Here is a 23,583-nt window from a genome sequence, read left to right as displayed (position 1 = left end):
GGGGAGGGCAGCCTGTAGACAGCCTTAAATGCCTGGAGAGAAGTTTTCATTTATTTCACTTCAACAAGACTATCTGATGGCATAGTGTGGACACATTATAGTTGGCACTTACTAAATGACTGACATGGTGCTGATAGCTGATGCAATGCAAAAGAGAGAATTTTTTAAGATTTTTTTTTAGTTTTCAGTGGACACAACATCTTTATTTTATTTTTATGTGGTGCTGAGGATCGAACCCAGTGCCCTGCGCAGGCCAGGTAAGCACGTTACCGCTTGAGCCACATCCCCAGCCCAATGCAATGTAATTTTGCATCATTAATTTTTTTAGTGTTCCTTATAAAGTAGGTACTCTTATTTTATTCATTTTATGGATGAAGAAACAGACACAGAGAGGTTAAGTGATTTCCCCAGAGCAATACAGCTAGTAAGAGGTTGAAGTGAGATTCATCCTGGGAGATGGCTCTAGAACCCATGCTCTTAATTTCTGGACCTTTAAGAATGGTGATATTTACAGTCAGTTTTAGTGAAAGCTTTGTCGGTACAAAGGTGACATAGGAAATTATTTTTCATAGTGTATCTGATCTTTGCATTTTATTGCATCTGAGGTAGCACACTAAAACTATATGGTTGGCTTTCTTTTATAGCTGATTGTTGGTCCAACTTTTCCATTTCTTTTTTAAAATGTAAACCCTTCTCTCAATTTTTAAAAAATTACTTAACCTAAAGAAGTTAAGTCCTAATCAAGATTTGAAATCAGGTTTACCATATAATAGGTCAGCATTATATCTCTGGCAATACCTGGGCATTATGAATTGGTTACACTTCATGATTTATTACCTTTTATAATTTATTACTTTTTATATGTGTATTTAAAATTTTTTTGTCTTTCCAAGCACGTTGCTATTACTGATGGATATTTCTTTAGTATAATTCATACCCAATTATACACATATGACTAAGAAAACGAACTGCTTGGCAGATGACACATTTGTGTAGAATGAGTGTGTGTACCGTCTTCTAAGAGATGGGCATCCCTCATCTTAAGTCTCCACTGTTGCAAGTGCCCTTATTATTTCTAATTTTGCACTTGATTGTCAGAAGGTCCAGCCACTGAGCTGATGAACTCAATTTATTACACACACACACACACACACACACACACACACACACTGTTCTCCCTCTGCTGGAATACCACGTATCTATGACAGGCTGTGAGATGTCTCAGTAGAGGGAGTGCAGCTAAGGAAAGGCCCTTCTGTGATACCCCTATGCAAAATGGCGCCCTGGCTCGCTCTGGAGAAGAAAGAAGGAAAGGGAGAGGTGTGGTCAGAGGAGCTAGAGAGGCTGTGAACAAAGGCACTGCCAATTTTAGGAAGATAGAAAGCCACCATAACTAATACATTCCTAGTTTCGTAAGTCTGTTTCTTTTTACCCAAATAACTTCACTACTTTGAGGTTGATAATGGAGAATCTGTTACCAACCCTGTAATTTACACAGATAAATATACTGTAGTTACTGGTTGTCAAGTTTATTAAAATCTTGTATTGGGACTGGTGGTTTTCCCCAAATAAAAAGGCTTGTGTGGGGTCTTGCTTCTTAGAAAAGTTTTGGGAAGTTTCAGCCTTTTTACATTAGACTAGATTTAGGTACTAGAAAGGTAAACTTATTTTTAAAAATTTATTGCATATTGGATGGGTTCAGCCTTTGAACAAAACATTTTATAAGTGAATCTGCTGTGCAAAGAATCCTTTTTGTAAAGAGAGACCTTGTTACCCTTGGCATCTACTGGGAACATACCTAAATTTGGATGGTGAAGTAAGACCATATTTTAAATACATCCTTGGAAGGGATAAAATGCTCAGAATCTGGCAGCATTTCACTTTTGACAGCCTAGTTCTTAAGCTACATACAATCTAATTGGTGGTGACAGCTTTTAACATGAGCATTTCAATGAATTAGAATTTTTGCCTGCTTCTTAGCTTTTTCATACTCTCAGTGAAATTATTATTTTGTGTTCACCCTGATGCCTAATAGAGTGCCTGATATGTGGTAAGTAATTGGGATTGTTAGATAAATTGAGTTCCCATTACTGAAACCTTAAAAAATGTATATTGTTTAAAGGTACAGGCAGATGCTGAAGTTCATCCAGGCTAGAGGACATCATCAGAAGTACACTGGCATAAGTACTGACTTATATCATGCAAGACACACTCCTACATTAAAATAATCTGTATTAAATGAATGTCAATTATATGAGCTATTTTCTTTTATATTTCTGGGTATGGAGGCTGGAGGATTTAAGTAAGAGGTCATCAAATTCTTTATTATGGTTTGGTAGAAAAAAACTAAGTATTTGAATTTCTGTTGTACATGTGTTTATGATCAGTGCTCTTTGTATAAGGAATAATTTAAAACTGTTGCCAACATTTGAAAATCAGATGTACTTTATCAGCTTGCAGTTTTGACTTTTCTTGGTGATTCCTTCCAACTATTAGGAAACCCAAAAGTATGAATATCTATCTTTTCTAGAAGTTAGGGCCTTTTCATGGGTGATGAAACAGTATGGTAAAAATGCATAGACTGTAGCAAACAGTATAGGGTGGGGAGATAATGCCAGGAATTAATTGTCATTTTCTTGTCCCCACATCCTCCTCAATTTGGTAGTAAATTTCCTAGGTAAGTATTGAACTGAATCGCTCATCTTGATATATATACATACTTGATATTTTTAGTATTTGGGTTAAGCCTTGTACCAAGAATCTTTACGTGTAATCCTGAAATATCTGGCCTTATCTCCATTTTATAGATTATGAAACTGAGGTACTGGCAAGTTAGGTAACCTGCCTGGTGACACAGCTTATAAGTGGAAGAGCTAATATCTACACCCAGCAATAGGCAAGACTGGCTCTAGAGTCCTACCTCATTTTCCTTATCAGTCCATTGTAAATAATGCAATTTATAACTGGCATGACTGCATATAATGAGATAATGCAATAAGGCACCTACAGCAATTATTGAGGTGCTCAACAATTGATAGCTGCTATTATAATTAAGATCCCTTAGTAACTATTATAATGTTAAGATGATTTTTTAAAATTTTATGCTCTTTTGTGTCTTCTTTATTAAACCAATCAAAACTTTGAAGGAAAAAAAGATATCAAGCAGGAGTTAAGGTAAAATTTGAAGTATTACAAATTGCTATTTTGATTCTCATTGGCTGGAAGTCCTGCATTGGTAAACTGTGAAATATTTTCACATGTAAAAGAAATCAAGCAATATCTGGAGGAAGTGAGACTGTACTTCACATTTGCCATTCTTCCCCTTATTTTAATTCTCAACCTGCATTTTCAAGAATCAGAAGAACTTTATTCAAGCAAGTTCCCTTTGGTCACTAAATGGCTGAGTAGTCCTCAACTTTTCTTTTCACTGGCAGCTCCAAATGCCATTATATTCAAATTCTCATTTATTTTAAATGTCGAATTACGAAATTCAAAGTAATTGATAAATTGTATCCTTTGATCCAGGGAATCAGAATTTGGATATTTTCATGCAATTATACATATATTTCAGTAATTCAGAATTATGAAAAGTTGAACATCTGTACTGGAGATATCCAAGCTATGTTTATAAAAGTTAGGAACTTTCTTGTTGGCAAGGGAATCCTTTATTTTATTTATTTATATGTGGTGCTGAGGATTGAATCCAGGACCTTGCAGGCTAGGTGAGCTTTACTGATGAGCCACAACCCCAACCCAAGGGGATCTATGTTTTGACCATGCATTTTTTCTTTGATAGTCTTATTTAGGAAGTTAAAACTTAGACATGAATTTTAAGTTAAATACTTCCAATCATTTCTACTACTTTTGGTTACAGCTGTCCCTCAGTAGTATCCTAGGGAATTGATTCCAGAATTCCCCACCCCAGTCATCAAAATTTTGCAGATGCTCAAGTCCCTTATATAAGATATCACTGTATTTGCATATTACCCAGGCACATCCTCTCATGAACCTTAAACATCTCTAGATTGTTTATAATGGCTAATACAATGTAAATGCTATGAAAATAGTTGTTAGCCTGTAGTTATAGAATAATGACAAGAAAAAAATGTACATGTTCAGTACAGGGCCAGTTTCTTTGTTCGCTTTGTTTTAAAGAAAAAGTACTTCCAATCTATGTTGTTCAGTCTGTGGATGCTGAGCCAGAGGATACAGAGGGCCAATTGTATTTTGATAAGGACTGGAAGCATCCATAGTTTCACTTAATGAACTTGTTTGCATTGCAATTTCACTTAAATCTGTCTAAACAAAAAATTCATACGTATTGTATAATTTAAAATTTGAACCTAAAACCCTTTCCACTGGAGTCCTGCATTTCCTTGTTAATTTTTACTCTTGTTCAAACGTTCTTATATTTCTGCAAGTGGGACTTTGTTTCTTCCAAGGGGAAGTTGGCCTCCTTTGCCACACCAGATGTTTTGAGATTTAAAATACCCAAAAAAACCCCAAAACACCTCCCCCCCACCTAGTCAGAGAAACACCTGTAAGCAAGCAGCTCTGAACAGGTTACAGGAGTGCTGATATTACTGCAGTATGAAATGTGATGATCCGAATCACTGGTTTTGTTTCAGGCTCCAGATTTTCACATCAGTTTGAGATAACATTAATTATAGTAACATTTAGGGCAAGGGTTCAATGTGGTCTGCTACTGTTTCAAGCCTTTCCTATGCTTCAGCTCATTAAGTAACCTTTTATTTTACCATCTTTAGCCTACCACTTAAGAAGAAGGGGTGTGGGTGCAGGTTGAGGAGGGGTGTAAAGTTCTGTGCACTAATGCCTTAATTTAGTGAACAAACACTGATGGAAAACAGTGCCTTTCAAACATGTTTTCTAGGAATTCTGTACCTTCCCCCAAGCTGTGTGTTCTCACCCTGCCCAAGACAATAAAGAGGGAGAGGCCAATCGCTTAAGTTAAAACTGAATGCGATTTTTAAATGGTAAGATTTTTATTTGGGGGATGAATGAATCAATTCCAGGAGCAACGGAAGGAAAAATACAGAAATCTGATGTAGTGACTCTGAACATGTAAACGGATAAAGATCGCCTCGGTTTCTCTCCTGTACTCTCTATTACACTGATTTCGTGGTCTCTTTTTTGTTAGACGAGAAATTCCAAGTCCCCCGAGCGCAAACCGTGACCTCCACTTGTGAGCACTGGGGCACACACGTGGGCGCGATCGCGTGCACGAGGGGCTGACACCTGGGCCAATACCTGGGCGGCATTTCCATACCGGCCTGTGGTTCCCTACGTGCCGGGCGTCCGCTGTGGCGGCGTCCCATTCATGCTTTTTGACAACTGTGCGGCCGCCCGCGAGACTAGAGTCAAGTGCTTTTCCCTGCTCGAGCTTCTCTGCCCCGGCCCTGGCTGCGACACTCTGTGATACCCAGGGGCCAGCCGGCCGGCTCCTCCATAGGTGGCTGCGTTTCCGACTTCGCCCTGGCTCCACTCCGGGGGCTTGACGTGCAAACTTCGCCGGAGCGAGCTGAGAGGGAGGGACCGGCGAGGGGGAGGAGGCGACGGGAGGCGCCTCCGCTTAAGGGAGCCGGCCGGGCGCCGCCGCTCGGACGGACGCGCGGACGGAAGGAAGGAGCGGGGCCGCCGGGCCCGGCCCGGGGATGCGAGCGGCCGCAGGGTGGGCAGCCGGAGAACCCGGGGTGCGGCTGGGGCCTCCCCGCGGCGGGCTGCCGTGCTGGGCGCGGGGCTGGGGCGGAGGCAGCTCCGGGCGCCGGCCTCGGTGCCGGCTCCTCCGGGCAGAGGCAGGCAGGAGACCCAGCACCCCGGTGGCGGGCCGCCGGCGGCCGGTTCTCTCCCCCGAGGGGCCGCTGGAGGCGAAAGCGAAAGCGAGCCCGCGCCGCGGACTTTGCGCCCGGAGCAGGGGGTGGCCGGGAGGAGGCGGGCTGGGGGCTGGGCGGCCGGGGGCGCTGTCAGCGCGCCCCACCCGGCCTGCGGGCCGCGCACGCCGCCGGAACTCCCCGGCGCCTCCTTAAACGCGGCCCCCGCGAGACTCTTTTCCCCCTTTTTTGTTACATTGTAGGAGCGGAAAGAATGTCGGAGCGGGCCGCGGATGACGTCAGGGGGGAGCCGCGCCGCGCGGCGGCGGCGGGCGGAGCAGCGGCCGGCCGGCAGCAGCAGCAGCCTCCGCAGCCCCCGCGGCAGCAGCCGCCACCGCGGCGCCCACGGCCGGAGGACGGCGGCCCCGGCGCCGCCTCCACCTCGGCCGCCGCAATGGCGACGGTCGGGGAGCGCAGGCCCCTGCCCAGTCCCGAAGCGATGCTGGGACAGTCGTGGAATCTGTGGGTCGAGGCTTCCAAACTTCCTGGGAAGGACGGTGAGTGTCCACGCCCTCCTCTTCCCCACGCCCCCCAATTCCCCCCTCCTCTACCCTCTCCTCCCCTCCCCCGCCACCCCGTCCTGTGACCCGCCCCCTCGGGGGTCAGAGATGCTATCGTTCGCTGGGTTGCGGAACGAGGAGGTGCCCACACCTACCCGTGCGTGCGTGAGCGTGCGTCACACTCCTGGCCACTGACCTGCCTCTCCCCTCCTCCTGTGTGTGTATATCTCCTAGGGACGGAATTGGACGAAAGTTTCAAGGAGTTTGGGAAAAACCGCGAAGTCATGGGGCTCTGTCGGGAAGGTGAGTCCAGCCCCCCCTGATGGAGTCTGTGCAAACCCCGGGGAAGTTTCCTTGCTGCTTGACCAGGGACCGGAACCTGAGCCCACCTTACCCGCTCCCCTTACCCCTGGAGGATGCTGCCTGAGGAAGAGGGAGGGGGAGGGCAGAGCATTTGGGATAATCCAGTCTCTGGGACTTCCTGTAATTGGGAGCATCCTGGAACCCTTCAGTGGAAGACTGGCAAGGTGCAGCCTGAGTGGCAGTCATTGCTAGGTGGTGAGCGTTGGGAATCATCGGTTAGGGAGTTTAACCTAGATCCCTTCAGGTGTGACCCCCTTGTGGAGAACATGAGTGGAGGAAGGATTTCTCAGCTTTAGAATCATTTCCATAAGTACTTGGGAGTGGGTATCTTAGAAAGGAAACCTGATGACCCATAAGTTTCTTTTTGGTAATTAGAATGAATTTTGAACTAGAAAAAAATGTCTTACTCGCTGCTGCTTTATTTCTGTGGAACTTAATGTACAAGATGCTACCAGAGGTTCTTCACGGCATGAGTGCAATTGGTCAGACTTTTTTTTTGAGAGCTGCAAGATGAGGGGGTTAAAAAAAAAAATAAGGAAAGCCAGAATTTTAGATGGTGAAATAAAACTTTACTGCCCATATCTAGTGAAATCGGAGTTTAACTTTTGGTTAGTTTTAAGCTATTTGGTGGAAGGATGCTCTAGGGAAATATGTGTAGCTAAAGGTGTGCCTACAAATGAAATGTCTGCTATCTGGAAGCTGTCAGATTAGTCCTGGAGATTTCCTTGTTTTTATGAATTAGGTGTCTTGGTGGTTTGTGCTATTATTTGCCTGCACCAGGCCTCGGGCACACTGTGTTCAGAAAGGAAAAGGCCTTAAGTGAGGCTTGGCATCCCAAATACTGAATTTGGAGTAGGTAGAATGTTGGCAGCTGGGAAATTTTTAAGGCCAGAGCGGGCTGGTAGTTACTGTCTGCACATTTACTTCTTGTTTTCAACACCTGGCTTTTCTTCACTTTCACCACTTTGTTTTTTATCAGTTGTCGACTTGACCTCTTGGCCCTGTGAGGAAGAATAATACAGTGGCAGCCCTATGAGAGCTTCCAGTTGGAACAGATCATAGAGCAAATTAGTTGATTTTCAAAAGGAGAACTACTGTTTGAGGGCAAAGGAAAGAGGGAAAGCACAGGACTTGTTGGCGATGTTGCAATAGAAAAAATCAGTTGTTAGTCCGGTTTTAGTGTGGCATTGGCAGCCCGCCTGGGCTTAAAAAATTAAAATCACTAGGTGGCAACTCTTATAGGAAGCAGTTGGAGTAGAGCTTTAGAGGACCTGATCCACTCTTGTTCTTAGTTTTCATTTTCTGGGTGTGGATACATTTCCCATAAAGGGTTTCTAAATCTGTGTGAAAACAGGATGCTAATTATTGTAATTCCCCTATAGAGAATGAGTAAGTGTCTTAGTGTTTCACTGAGGACCTTCATCTGGACCAAGACCCAACCAAATTTAGTGGCCTGGACCCATTTTTGCTCTATTTTTCTGTTGGGATACATTTATCAGCAGGTGTTCCATGAAGTGCTAAGACCTTTTTTAAACTCCCTGCTGGAGGCTCAAAAGGGCCATGGATCTGGTTGTGTGTGCTTCTGAACTATCAAATTATTAGTGTTTGTTAGAGTTCATCCCCCATCCCCTAACCCCCCCACCCCCAAGCTGCTCTCACCATTTGGAGGATGCTGTAGCTGCCAGGCTTTCTGTAACTTGTGCTTGCCTGTTTTGAGTAGAGACTGAAGTTTTAAATTCAGACAGTTCTACATTTGTTTGTGACTAGATTTTTGGGGGCGCTGTTTAAAAATCTAAGCTTGAGAACTCCATGAAGTAGACTTGTATGTTGTCTTAACAAATAGCCCATATCAGAATGTTTCAGGAATAAAAATACATTCAATATTACCAAAACTTATTGAAACCTTATCCATTGTCTTTGGCTAAGATTATCTCCAACGAAGTAAAAGATGTTTTGGAATTAACTCTGTACTAATGTGAGAGAAATATGTAGGTAAATTGTGTGATGAAGCCTGGAAAATCAGCAGCTTTCCCTCTTAGAATATCTCTAGGAATCTCTGCTGGGCTCTTGGGCTCCTTGAATCTCTGGTTTCTGATAGGTCAGAAAACCTGAGAGAGAAAGTGGCTTAGCCTCATATTAGTTACTTCATCTCTTTGAAGGTAGCGTTTTCTTTGTGAAAACGTACTGCATATTTCCCAAGGTTTTTGTAGGGGTTGAAATTAAATTAGATAACCTGTGTATAATGACTAAATACATATTAATTGCTTTTAACCCTTTGAACTGCTGATAATCCCAGACCTGACTTCCTAATTTGATTTTTATCTAGGTCAAGGGTTGGTAACCTGGGACCCTTAAATAGATTTCCAGAGGTCAAAGTTTGTAGAAACTGTATGTAAAATAATATGTATGTCCACCTTCCAGGGCAAGTGTCCACAGTTTCCCTTGGATTATCAACACGTCCCCACCCCCACTGTTTAAATACACATTAGGCTTTATTTCGTTTTTCCTTTTCTCTTTTTCTTATGAAGAAATTCCTTTGTGGCAAGACTGCCCAAGGGTTAATGCTGTGGAAGAAGGTTGGGACTATTGATTTGAGTGGAAGTAAGATTATTTGTGGTTTGGGTCTTCTTTTAGCACAGGTAGCAAATGCTAGGATAAAATTCCAGTTCTTTTCAGTTTAGCCTATTGTATGTCTGCATTCTCATATTTTTATTGCTGTTTTTCCTGTAGTTTGTAATATTTGTTAATGATACAGTTGACTTGGTAGAAAAAGGTTGGTTATATTTTGACTTTTTAAAAATAAGTGAACTAAAAAAATTACCTTTTTCCTTTCAAGATAATTTGTATAATTCTATATTTGTAATATCACAAATTTGTGTTTAGATGGAATTAATTGGTATGAATCACTGACTAGAATTTCTTTATTAGTTCCTGAACACATAGGAGCCTTAAAAAATGAAAACATTATCAGGCAATGTGGTGCATACCTGTAATCAGTCCCAGCAACTCCTGAGGCTGAAGCAGGAAAATCACAAGTTTTTGAGGCCAGCCTCAACAACTTAGCTTGGTTCTAAGCAACATAACAAGACCCTGACTAAAAATAAAAAGGCCTGGAGATGTAGCTCAGTGGTAGAGAACCCCTAGGTTCAATTCCCAGTATCAAAAGCCTTAATTGCACAGTACATTTTTAAAATATATATGGTGTCTTTATGGGAATCATCAATGAAATTGGAAAAATGAACTCTTCTTTGGGCAGGGACCTCTAATTTTTCTGAAGTCCACCTGTTGGGTGGACATCATAGTTCCCCAACTCTTCCCTTTCTCTGTGCTGTCAACACTCATATGTACTGTGATGGCTGTTGCTTTAGAGTGTATGTGTCCTGAAGGCAGGGACATTTTTGTTAATGACTATTCAGTTCCTGCACACTTTTGTGTTCAGTATTTGCTCCAAAAAAAAAAAAAAAAAACAACGAATGGATTGAGCTGGATAAGTCTGTAGTCACAGCTAGTAGGGAAGTAAGGCAGAAGAATCACAGGCAAATTCAAGGCCTGCATAACAACTTAGGAAGACCCTGTCTCAAAATAAAGAATTTAAAGGACTGGAGTATAGCTCAGTGGAAGGACACTTGCCTATCATATGGGACCTCCTGGGTTCAACTCCACCCCCCAGGAATGAAGTGGACTACTGTAAAGATTGAACTGAGTGCCATAGGGTGAATGGTTCAAATGACCAATTTCCAACGTATTGTGACTCAAAAAAAAAAAAAAAAAAAATTGTGTGTTCTACTTAAATTCTGTGTGTTGGGGTAATGGCACCAGGGGAGGCCGGAGGCTTCCTTCCAGTACTTCCTGTTGCTCTGTTCTGAGTGTAGTGTTCCATTCACACTTTCCAGAAAGGGTGAAGACAGGACACTACCTCTCTTATCTCTGATAGTTGGACAGGGGAAGGAGGATGGCAACCCAGGGTGATAGCCACACTTGATGACAGGTGATTTCCCTGTCAAAATACAGGGACCTAGTTGAGCCTGGGGCAAGATGGAAAAGAGGTCAGGAGGCACCTCTAGGAGCTAGCTTTTGTTTTTGTGTTTTAAGGGTGGACTGGGAGGTGGGTGCTGAGTCAGCACAGCAGCATCACCTTCTTTCTTTTCTAGGAGGAAATGAAATGGTTCCTAGTGAACTGGAAACAGGTGTTTGTATGAAGTCCTGTTAAAGGCACTGCATTATAGACTCACACCCCTCTCCCTGGGAGTCTTAATCTCTGTTTTTCCCTGGGGTTTCTCTTATCTGTTTTTACACCAGCTTTTTCTTATGGACAATTTGAAACACACAGGAGAGAAAATATTTTAATGAACCTCTGTAGCCATCACACCACTTCAACAGCTAATGAGTCACGGCCCAATCTTGCTTCATCTCTGCCCCACAGTGAGTTGTTGTGAAGTACATCCCAGGCATGGTAGCATTTTTCAGTTTTCTCTTTTCTGCTCACCTGAACTTCAACATGGATTCTGTAAAAATGGAGTCTTGATGCTGTGCCTTTGTTTAGAAGCAGGCCAGGCTGATGTTTCTGATCTCTTCTGTGAGCTTGCAAGGGCTCTGCAGGTGGCAATGCTTGCAAGTCCCCTTACATCTTAAGGGAGATCTAAGCCAAGCCTTCCACAGGAGTCTTTGAGATCTGTCCCTTGGTCAGTCACCTGAGGGGCTTGTTGAACAGGAGTGCACCTTGAAGGAGTGCTCATTCGGTTAGGTAGTAGATTGCCCACACTTGAGAAACACCTCTCTCTGAGCATCAGTGCTGCAGTGGTGTAGGTGGGCAGAATACTGTGTGTAGCTACCTGCCTGTGAGATCTGCACTAACCCATGGGGGAAGGAGCCCCCACCAGACACCCCTGCAACAGGGATTCTTTCCTCCATTCTGCCATCTTTGAGATTCTATTCAAATTATAGCTTGTAGGTCAGATCCATCCTGAGATACTTCAGAATGATTCTTACATTGCTGAATGGTTGAAATCAAAACAAAGGGTTTCACAACATGTGAAAATTATATGAAATTCAAATGTCTGTGTCCCTAAGTAAAGTTTTATTGGAGCACAGCTACAGCCTTTCATTTACGTATTGTCTATGACTGCTTTCTCTGTACAGTGAACAGCAGAGTTAAGTGGGTGACCCTATAGCTCACCAAGCTCAGAGAAGTTGGCTGAACCCTGGTGTGATGACTTCCTTGGAGGATGAAACAAAGCTCCCTTCTGTGATTCTAGGATTCCTTAAGCTTCCTATTTTGACGAGGAGAATACAGTATTTTATTCTGTAGTCTATATAACATAGAAGGAAATACATGGAGAAAGAAATGGTTTCACCTAAGAAGGTTGCTGCCATGTCCACACTTATCATTCACCTACTCTTCTGTGGCATACATGTATTTCAGGGCAGTTCACATATAGTTTCCAAGAGCCTAGGATGATGGAGTCTCTTAATCCCTTGTGTGGTACGTAAATATGCAGCACAGAGTCTAGAACTTTTATGGAATTTTCACTCAAATTCTTTAGAACTTCTGCCATTGACCTGGTTTAGAGAAACCAAAACTTTGTTGAAGGTTTTGGGATTATTGGAAAGATTCAACAGAAAACAAATCTGCATTTTGCTTGAAGAAGGCAGACAATGTTCTGAGATCCCATATCTCTATAATTTTGTATTTGGTAAAAGTATGCGGCACTGGTATATGCTATGCTGAATTCAGAACTCAAGACTTCGTGGGTTATGGAAAGTGCATGTGTTATCTGCAGTAGGGCAAGATTCCGCGTTTGCAGTTTTGATTGATTCTTGTAATAACTAATCTCAGGAGGAAAGTATGAGGTTTTATGCCTCCTCGTGGCATATTACCTGCGCATAGTGTAGTGTGTTTCTTCTTTATAAGGACATCCTTCCTGAGGTCCACATCTCACAATGTCCCATGTGTAAGTGGACAGCCCAAGTTTGGTGAGTACTTGTACTGTGTGCCAGCTCATTTTACGTCCTGTAATCTTCGCAGTAACAACATGTTCTGGCTGTCACCATTATCTCCCTTTTACAGATGAGACGACTAAGGCTCAGATAGGTGAGGTAGCTTGCCAGAATTAGAAGGCATCAGGAGGCCTTGAAACTCAAATGGGCCTAACTGAAGCCAACCTGCCTAACTGCTCTCGTGCCCCGTCCATTCTAGAATGTGTACCCACTTTTGATGAGCTTCAGCAGGTTACCCTAACCTTTGTTTTCTTTGTCCTTGTCTGGAAATAATTGACCTTTACCAAAAATATTTTTAAAGATGTCAAAACCATTTTCCTGCTGTGCTTTATAATAGTGTATATGTTGTATTTAGTTGTTCCTTTATAAAATCTTTTCTTTTGGGGGGTGGGGCACGTGTGCAGTTTGCATTAGAAGTAATTGGCTTTTAAAGAAAAAGATTAAATGAAAGCTCAGGTTGCAGCAGATAGCAGGCACAATCATCTGGGATTTGTGCCATTAAAAAAAATCCTTTAAAAAGGGAGAAGTGAAATTTCACTATTTAAATAGCATTTCAGTGCAAGATTGCTTTTAATCACATTGATATTCAAAGTTTATGGCAGTATTTCTAATAAATGTGCCCCTCTGATTATTAAAGTATTTTTTGATTGAAGTTCTAAGGGGGAAAAAAAAAAGCGCCGCCAGTTAGTAGACTTAACAGTTGGAGTTACTCTACTTTTGAGAAAAAGGCAGAGGGTTACATTTATATTCATCATGTACAGCAGGGATTATTATAAATGAGCAAAGGAAGGAGAAGAATGAGTTTTGCATTTTAGCCACTCGTAAAACTAGATTTAGTGTTCTTGTTCCTCTTTGTAATAAAGACCCTGCTAACATGAAATACTTTTCCTCTTAGATATAAAAGCATAGCAAGGAAAAAGTAATAGTTCATTATCAATTAGATTTCCAGTCTTAAAACAGAACCTATTCCCCTCCCAGGTTTTACAGATGTTTTTCATAATCTTCAACTCAAGTGAAAATTTGAGCTTTTCCCCCCTTCTCCAAAAGAAAAAAAGTAATGCTTTTACCAGTGGCCCCCAGCTTTGTATTTCAGTCCAGGAAGCTTCAGAAGTGATTGGGGAACTCCAAAACTAGAGTTGCCAGCATTTTATATATGCTTCTCCATCATAAAAGTAAGAGCCATTGTCTTGGAATAAAGGACAGTTCTTTAACTTTAGATTTAGGAGAAACTCAATGCATTATCTTTATTTTTTCCTCATTTTATTATGGGCTTTTCAGAGTTCAGTATCTGTTTTGGTGTGTGAGAGGCACAGTACTAAATCATTGTTTCCTAAATTGCTGGGCCCCTATTTCTGTGTGCTGTTAGTAGGTGTTATGCAGATAAGAGGTTCCATATAGTAAGCTTGCAAAAGTCAGCTTTCACTGACAGGAGGAAGATTGGGAGCTCAGTTCTCCAGCTAAACCCATGTTCAAATCTCAGTCCTAGAATGGAGTTGATGTGAAGGAAATCACCTAGTGTCACTGAGCCTCAGTTGACTTGCGTGTGAATGGAGTTTTGGTAATTCCTCATAATGGTTGGGAGGATTAAATTATATAATCTTATCAATAACTAGAACCCAGTGTTATAAGCATGCTTACAATCCAGTGGTCCTTTAGGACTTTCAAGGGAACAACAGAAAGTGAAATAGAGGTTTTCCTGTAGTAAGCAAGGTGTAGACAGTCCATGAGAGGAAGCCTCCCATGTTCAGGATGACCGTGTAGCACATGAGCCTAGGTTTCAGGCCTTCTTGGACTCTAATAAAAATAGGAAGTCTGAGAGGTTGTATTTCTTACTTCCCTCTTTAGCCATCTGACTTAGGAGCCCAGTGTGGGTTTTTACTTTTCCACATTTGTACAGAATTGTCTAGAAGCTGTTTCCTGTAATGGTTTTCAGACCTCTTTTTCTGGGCAAGGAAGGTAAATCATAAGCAGCAGAATGAAGTTCTCTAGCTGGGGAATTGATAGTGAGGACTCTGCGCCTGTGATTTTATGTGTGCGGGTGATTGTCTTGGGGTTTTCTGCCTGATGAGGGAGTTTAGAAAGTCACCTTTTCAATTCTTGGAAATTTCCGTTTTCCTTTCAGCAGTTCTCCATTTAAGTTACCTTGTTCTGTTTGGAAACCATAAAGAGAGATTCGTTTTAATGGAAAAAATGATCATTGTAATCACAAATGTTAATCCATGCTCATTGAAAAGATTTTCCCCGTGGTGGAGGCATGGAACGTAAAAACCATCATGCTTTGTAATCCCACTCAGGGCCAATTTTAAATCTCCAACTTCAGGATTTGGATTTAGAGCACTTCACACTTGATTAAGGACACCAGGTAACTACTTCAGGCACTTGCAAGACTTAAATTTGCCTGCCTGGTCATTTCTCTTCCTGACAAGATCCAGACCTTGTCCTTCAGCAGGCCCATGGTTCTTTTGTTCAGCATAACTACTGCTTGGAGAATCTTCTGGGTATTTTGCCTTAATTTCATTCACTTAGCTTTTATCCCACAAATGTTTGACAGCAAGGTTCTCTGGACCTTGTGTAGGGCTAGTGGCTGAGGATACAACTGCAAGCTCAGTTAGGAGGCACAGCCATAACCCCCATCAGGCACTCAGTCAGCAAATACTTAAGGAGTTACCTTCCCACTAAGTGCCAGGTTTCTGATGGGTGTTGAAGATAGCCTGACAGAAGTTAGTCCCTGCCTTCTAGTGAAGTGAGACACAGTATTTACTGTTTTCTCAAGGACCGTGGAGTGCCTTGAAATCAGTAAAAAAGGCTAATGTGTTAGGGCTAGGGAGTTCAGGTCAACATGATCAAGGAGGACTTTCCTGAGGATTTATTACTTGAACAGGGATTCAGATGATGAGAAAGAAGCAGCCACTGATCATCTGAAGAGAGGAGATGGAGGAAGAAGGGAGGGAAATAAGATTCAGAGGGTCAGATCACAGAGGCCCAGGTAAGGAATTTGAGTGCATTATAATGGTAATGGGAGCTTCCTGGGGGGCAGCACAGCAGAAAGGTGGCCTGTTCAAAGTCCTGCTGTGTGAGGTTCCCTTTCTGTTTATAGAGCCTGCATCATGGAGAGTGGCTGACTGAGGCAGTGCAGAGAGGTTGTTGTGTTTGGGATGCTTTTGGAAAGTAGAGTTTCCCTGACTTAGTGAAGATGTGGATGAGAGTAAAAAAATTAAATTGGCTTGAGCAACTGAGTGACTCCATTTAATGAGCTGAGGAATGATGAAGGACACAGTATATTTAGGGTCAGGCGCCCTGTTTGCTTGTATGCAACTGTGGAGTCGGCCATTGAATATACAGTTTACAGCTTGGTAGAGCAGCCTGGGCTGGAGCTCCCAGATCAGTTTGCATCACCAATGAACAGAGACTGGGTTTGCTGTCCTGAGATAAGACAAGTAAGGACCAGAGGCTAAGCCTTCCGAAACTGACACTGACCTGTGGGTACACGAGAGGAGAACTCTTTAACGAGGTGGTTGGGAAAACCAATGAGTGTGGTGGTGTAAAATCTGAAAGGAGAGAAGACTAGGTGGGGGTTAATGCTAGGTGGGGGGTAATGTGTCAGGTGCTGCATGAAGTAGAGTACTTGGATCTCTGGCTTTGGGAATGTGGTTGTCAATATGACCTTGGTCAGGAGACTTGAGCTGGCAGGTGCTGATCATGGTGCTGGAAGAGCCAGAGCTGAAGTGGCAAGGGCAAGTGTGGACAGTGCTGTTAAAGGGTTTTGCTCTGAAAAGTAAAGGAGAAGCGAGGTCATAGCAGGCTGGGGGTCTGGGGTGAAGAGTCCCAGGGAATAAAGGAAGATTGATTTCACTTTATTTTATTGGGAGAGTAATAGGCTTGTGTGTGTGTGCCAGTGGAAACAATCCAGGAGTGAGGAATCATGGATAGCATGTGAGACGTGGATACCAGTCAGGGTAATGCCTCAAATTGGGGATGAGACCCAGAGCCCCATAGATAAGTTGGTTTTGGATAGTCCGATTATTTCCTTCCACTGTATGGTGAGGAAGAGTGTGTGGATTCAGTTGCAGGTCGAGCTGTGGAATTGTGGGATAAGATGGTTGGTTCTTTCCTGTGGCTTCTGTGGAAGAGAGAAATTCAAAGGTCATCAATTGAGGAGGAGGAGGAGGAGGAGAAGGAGACAGGAAGATAACCAACTAAGCAGGCAATTAAGAATCCTTTGGAGGCTTCCCACTGCACTTAGAAGAAAATCCAAACTCCCTAGCAAGGCCTGAGAGGTCCTGTGTTGTGAGCATGTAAGCCCAGAAAATCAGGAATGTCTCTGACTTGAGGTGGAATGCTGTTGGAGCAGTGGAGGGGACAGCAGGGTTCTGATCAGGAGGACTTCTTGCAAGAGGCAGGGACCAGTTAACCAGTCTGTTATGGGGACACTTCAGTGGCAGAGCCTGTAACTTGTCACAGGCTGGAACATGGGCATCAAACCACCAGGAGATGGTTCTGGATGTAGACATCCTGAAAAGAGGTCTGTGCTGGGGGGGAGTGGGGGTTGTGGTGGCTGAGTTTGAAAGGTCACCATGGTAGCAATGTAGAAACTGAATTGGCAGTGGCTAAAGTAGGAGTTGGGGCCAATTGGGCACATAGCCTACCTCTTAAAGTGAAATTCCTGAGTTTCTAGGTAATGATAAACTGCGAAAGTAAGGTTTTAAAATGTATAACATCTCAAATGAATTGTTTCCCCTTAGTGAAGCCCCTTCCTGACTTCTGCATATGTTTATTCATTCACTTACCATGTATTTACTGAGCACCTACTCTGGACTTGCTCCTATTCTAGTTTCCAAAAAAACACAGCAAACCAAACAGCCTTCATAGAGCTTCTGTTTTAGTGCGGGAGACAGGCAACAATCTTAAAAACAAAAATTAAAAATATATTTGTGACGGGATAATGGTGAAAGGGGAAACAGAAAATGTTGGGGTTGCCATTTAAAATGGAGTGACAAAGGGTTGTCAGAGCCAAGATTCTTAGGACCTGGCGATATAAGTCACATGGTATCAGAACAGCACATCCAGAGAAGGTGGTGCAAGGACGGGTGGGGGGGTGTCGGGCACTGGATTGGGGAGCAGGGGTTGTAGTAGGAGAGGTCCCATGCCAAAAAGTTAGAGTTGGAGAAGCAGATCACAGGGGCCTTGTATCCCATTGATAGTTCAGATCCTTTTACTGTGGCCCACAGGCTTGCTTGGTGTGGCCCGTTGGGCTGCTCAACCCTGTCACCTTCCATTCTTTCCTTTGTCTAGTGTGCCTAAGGCACAGTGGCCTCCTTCTGGCTCCTCTGGCTCACTGGAACCTTGCCCACTTGCAAACCCTTGCATCTGCTGTTCCCTGACTGGGCCTTTGCTGCTCCTGCGGCCTCCACCCCTTCCCTGCTGGCTTCTGTCCTCCTGCTGGACTTGGGTCAGTGTCATCTTCTTCAAGGATCTTCCACATCACTCTGTCTATTGCTTTACAGCCAGCAGAGCATGGCACTTGTTAAAATGTTTTTAATTGTTAGATCTGTTGCATAAATGCTAGGCAGAAGAAATTATCATAAATTTTTTTTCATTAGTCTTGGATAAATTTGTGGAATTACCCTGAGAAGAAAAATAGTATACTACCCACTAATAATCTTATGAAAGGAGGTGGGTCGTGTTCCTTCAGTAGCATTCCACTCCTTTGTTGGTTATAGTTTGGATCGGTGTTCATCTTTGTTTCTGGTGTTCTACCACCTCTTTTTTTTTTTTTTTTTTTTGAGTAACAATACACTGTGAAGAAAGAAATGGTTTTGGTTTGGGAATAACTAGTTATATACAAATAAATGACAGTGTGCCTGAATCTCTCTCTTACATCACCGGGGTTTTCTTTCCCAAGATAAACTCTGCTTTTCTTAGCCTCTGAATGGGATATTTATTTCCTCCCTTCACTTTATTACTATTTCTGGGCCTTTTTCCTTCTACTCTGATGAACTGCTGTTCTGGAGTCAGACTGAGTCTACTGTAGATTTTGTGTGTTATACTTTCTGTTCCTCTTATCTTGCTTAGCCCCACATCTGATGAGCTTTTCATTGTTAACTGGCAGCTGTGGTGGCTATTTTTTCAAAAGATCTTGTATTTGGTAGTTGGCTTTTTTTTTTTTTTCTTTTTTAAAGCTGATGGCTCTTGCAGAATGTGATCTAGTGATGTGTCTATAATCTGTTTATGGATCATGTTCTCATTATAGTAGTGGTCATTCCTGGATAACAAACAAAACTATTTTTTTTTAAATTTATTAAATTCTAGGTAAATCTTTTGTAGAAATTTCATGAAGATCCTGTTTTTCCCCTCACTAGTAGTTCTGCAACAAAAACAGCTTCTTCTTAAATATAGCATTTTGACAGATGGCATTTAAAAATTACACAAACATGACAAATCTTGATCACAGTATAGTTTGCATATCCCTTTTGAGTGGGGAAATGCTTTAAAAAAATAATTGAGAATTTGAAAAATTAAGCGTCAGTCAATACCTGGTAGCACGTAATCGTAGTAGTAATAGTAGCAGCTGTCATACTTTGAGCCCTTACTCTGTTAGGAACTGAGCAGAGAGGTGTACATGGATGGCCTCACTTAACATCTTACAGCACATGTGCAAAGCAAAGACTTATCTTCATTCTGAAGGAAGAACTGAGTCTCAGGCAAGCTAACTTGCCAAAATCAGAGTTTATAAGAGGCAAAGTTGGGGTGCCTGGCCTGACCGACCCAAAAACCAGATGGTTCCCTGATTTGTCAGTTCTGCATCTTGAGTTGCCATTAGTGAGAGACACCTGGAATGGACTTTTTATTTTTTATTTTTTTGGCAAATATGCCAAACACACTGAAGAGAGCAATTTCAAATCAAGGAAGTGCTTGGTTGATGGTTCAAGGAATAGTAGCAGCATGATTCTAGTGAATAAAGAGGGAATTGTCTCAGGCTCTAGGCTAAATACTTGGGGTTGGAGGGTGTGTGATCGTTAAAAATCCAGTTTAAAGAATGCATGGTGAAGAGATGGTTAACTCTCAGAAAGCAAATCTTAATAGTTGAGTAAGGTAAAAACAATTCAGAAATTTCTTAAACATAACTGAAACATCAGTATACTAATCACTTGGGACAGTATCTCCCCTAAGAATAGAAATAAACATATTGAGACAACCTTTTATAATAATGTGCAGAGATCATTTTAATCCAAAGATTATCTAGAAGCCTTTCTTTTGAAAATTAGAATTAATTTGTACCATCTCTCTCACTAAGCCATGCTGTGATTGACATTAAGTAGCTAAATAGATTGATATGACCTCTCATCTACCTGCCTTGGTGGTAGTGCTATCCAAAATGACAATAGATTAGAACAACAAACCAACCAAATATATTTTTTTTAACCTTGGTCATGTTGCATTGCTGTGATATCTCTCTCTCTCCCCTCTCTCTCTCTCTCTCTCTCTCTCTCTCTCTCTCTCTCTCTCTCTCTTATTTTTTTTTTAATATCTTTATTTTATTTATTTTTCTGTGGTGCTAACGATCAAGCCCGGGGCCTCACATGTGCTAGGCAAGCATGCTACCACAGAGCCACAACTCCAGCCATTGCTGTAATCTTAACCTGTAATCTTAACCTGCATGTGACACAAGGCTCATGGGAGTTTGCTTGAAGTCCAGGCCAGCTGGCCTTTCCTGACAGAGCCTGTCCTTGTTTCCCACCCTTAGTTCACCCACAGTGGGGTCACACTGCATGTTGTCACTGAGGGGGACTGAAAACAAACCCCTCTCCCCAATCTTTCATCAGGAACTGGGAGTTACTCAGTAGCCTCTGGTAGAAATCTAGGATTTTGAAATGGTTATGACTAAATTGAACGTAATTTTTTTAATATGAAAAATAGGTCTTAATATCTATGTTAATTGTTCTCATATAGTGCCTAATTGAGAGTTCAGTGCTTGATTTTGGTAAGATTTAGCAGCCGCTGTTTAGGGACAGCCTCTTCCTCCATTTTATCAGGTAAAAAGTTTCTGTTTTTATTTTCCAACCCTCAGGAAATTCTGAGAGCTGTCAGTTTATGAAAAGGTGATTAGAGAGTGAGAAGAGAATATGTCTTCTAAGCAGTTAGTTTGGCATTGTCACTCAAGTTACCATGTGCCCAGTGAAAACATCTTGCAATTGGATCCCTTTGTGTGAAATCCCTCTGTAGCTTTCTCTGGAAAGCTGTGGTCCTGATTATATCTGGGCACTGTTAGATGAACAGAGGAACGGAGTAGAAGAATAGTTACCTGATTTCTCAAACCTCACAGTTGGGTGGGCTCTAATATACCCATGTTGTATAAGGATACTCACACTGCTCTAAGTCACTGGGCAAGTGGCTGTGGCTGTGGAACCATGACAGCTTATGCATTGAAATTGTTCAGTATGGCTAATGATTGGCATGTGTGGCATGAGAGTAAAGTGGCTCTGTTTGACAGAGCTGCTGAGCAACTCAGGTGAAATACAGAAGATTCCAGAGAAGGCGGGCCCTCAAAACTAGAGTCATGGAGGATGCAATAGGAGTTCAAGTTCTTGTTTGATCTGCTGGTCTTCTTGCAGTTGCTGACTTATAATCACCCCGAACACAGTGGAGGAGAAAGCACGAAGTTTAATACTCAGAATTGTAATGGAGCTCGGATGCAGGTTCTGTGGCAGTAGCTGTGGATACACATGTGTGGAATCTGGGCTTAAAGCAGATCTAGCCTCTTCTAGTGTGGCAGGAAGGAAGAGTCCCTGAAGAACAGAGAGGGCACTTGGGGACTTCGTTTTACTGCAGACAGCAACCAAAGATTCCATTAGTGAGGCCGCTGCGGGTTGGGCCAGTGATCCCTTTTCCTTATTATCTTTTGCCCTCTTTTCTCCTAAGGAAGAGGATTCATCATTGCCACCTTGTGTTTTGTTTTATTTTTCTGTTTTCCATGCTTTTGGCTGTCATTTGCTTCAGTTCGTATACCCATACCCTCTTCAAACTGCCCCTCCAAATTCTTACTTGTGAAGAGTTCACATTCAGTCTTGCTGGGTCTTACTGTTTCCATGTCCTGTAGAGGCCATGGTTAACTGACCCAAGGAAAGGAAGGCCTTAGTGGGGAAGTGGAAGTAGATGCAGATGCAGGAGCTTTGGAATCAAAGTTCATAAACTTTTATTATTTAAATAGTGGTGCAATATGTAAAACTGTTTCCCACATTTGCATAAGTAGTTTCCTAGGGAGGGACAATACACCTTTTCAACATATTTTCAAGACCTGCCTGACTCCAGAGTGTTTTCCACCAACCAGTGAAAGTGCTGGGGGCTGGGGGTCAGTGGTGGAGGGCTGGCTTAGCATGGGTGAAGCCCTGGATTCTGCCCCTGTACCACCTCAAAAAAAAAAAAAAAGTGCCCAAAGTCTTTAACAAAATCATTGCTGTTATTTTATTTGTAGTTAAGCAGATTTGTTTGTTTGTTTGTTTGTTTGGGTTGCCATAATCAAGGTACTATTTTTGAAGTTTTACTTGGTTTCTAGATGTTTTGATGGTTTCACAACCGTGAAATTTTCATGGGAACTATATAGTATTCTGGTAGCATTAAAGGTTAAGGGTCAGAGAGTGGGCCAGCCTGAGGTGTCTGTTTTTTGTCATAGTGATTTCAGTAGACAAAGGCCAATTCTACCTGGAGTTTGGGAACTAAACCAACTTATAAATTAAGACAAATGAGGAATAGACTTCAGGATGTGAGGTGACAGTCAAGGTGATCGTTCTAAAACTCATACCTAATAGTGTCTCACACTTGCTTAGTCATTCCAGGGGTTCCCAAGGCCCTTGGGGGTCAGGCTAAAGTACCAATGTGGCTGGTGGACAGCATTCTGTTCACCACAAGCTCTCAGCTCCTAGACTCTTCCTCCAGGTTCTGTGCTGTCCCTTAACAGGGACACTTCCCTTTCCCTTGCTTTCTTTTTCCCTGTTTCTTTCCCTCACTCTCACCCTCAAGAGTAAGAAAATTACCTGGCATCCGTGGTCTGAGCTGAAAGGTTAGTGCTTTGAGCATCCTTTGAAGGTCTTGGTCTGGTTTTAGGTGTACAGTCTGTGTTTTGTGTTTAGCCATAAAATCATCCCATGTTGCTGCAGATAGTTCTAGTTTATTTACTACTGCGTGCTCTTCTCTATTATGGATGCACCGTCCTTGTTTCAGACCCTGATGGATGGCCATTTAGGCTGTGGCAGTTTTGCTCTTTCCTTGCAGTGCTATGGTTAAAGACCTTTACAGATCTCTTTGCAGCATTGAGGTTTCCTTTGTTTGCTTAAGGATGTCTGTATAAAGAGATGATGCCAAAGTGCCCTCCAAAACAGTGTTACCGGTTTCAGAGGCCCAGGGTCTGTGTAGGTGACAGGACTATATATTAATGGCAGGGGGCGTGTTTTCTTTTTTCTCTGTGTCTCTGCTTTCAGAACCAGCAGGATCCAGCATTTCCCCCTGTGTCTTCCTCCATGGCTCTGGGCTGTTGAAATGGTAGTTTTCGGTCCTGTAGACACTGAGAGCCCTACAACTTGAAAATGCAGTCTGACCTTCAGAGTGACCTGTTGTTCTTAAAGGAAGAATTAACTGTCAGCTTCCTGATTGCAACAATAGTTCTTCACCTGACAATATCAAAGTACCCAGACTTTCTTTGCTCTTACACAAAACCTAGGGGCCAACTTTTCCCACTTGTTTCCCTTTCTCTACTCTGCAAGCCCCAGCCTCTACAGTCTCCCCTGAATAAGTCCATGAGGGATGAGCAGTAAATTTCAAAACAGGATAGAACTGATAGG

General features: G+C 42.6%; 1 protein-coding gene across 3 annotated transcripts in view; it reads left to right on the top strand.

The window, feature by feature from the left end:
- Atxn7 (ataxin 7) overlaps nucleotides 1–23,583 on the top strand; it is a 131,409-nt gene that overhangs the window by 42,171 nt on the left and 65,655 nt on the right. Inside the window, exons 1-3 of one of the 3 annotated variants that reach the window (XM_026397850.2) lie at nucleotides 5,108–5,689; nucleotides 6,092–6,385; nucleotides 6,623–6,691. In XM_026397850.2, coding sequence (XP_026253635.1) covers nucleotides 6,103–6,385; nucleotides 6,623–6,691 — 352 coding nt within the window. In that variant the 5' untranslated portion in view covers nucleotides 5,108–5,689; nucleotides 6,092–6,102. Of the gene's footprint in view, nucleotides 1–5,107; nucleotides 5,690–6,091; nucleotides 6,386–6,622; nucleotides 6,692–23,583 lie in introns of those variants that run through there. The other 2 variants (XM_026397849.2, XM_077795610.1) reach the window with 2 other exon arrangements.

The sequence above is a fragment of the Urocitellus parryii genome, chromosome 3 (genome assembly GCF_045843805.1).
Source record: "Urocitellus parryii isolate mUroPar1 chromosome 3, mUroPar1.hap1, whole genome shotgun sequence".
NCBI classification, from domain to species: Eukaryota; Metazoa; Chordata; class Mammalia; order Rodentia; family Sciuridae; genus Urocitellus; species Urocitellus parryii.
The sequence above is the reverse complement of the archived record's forward strand: the minus strand, read 5'-3'. Positions and strand labels throughout refer to the sequence as shown.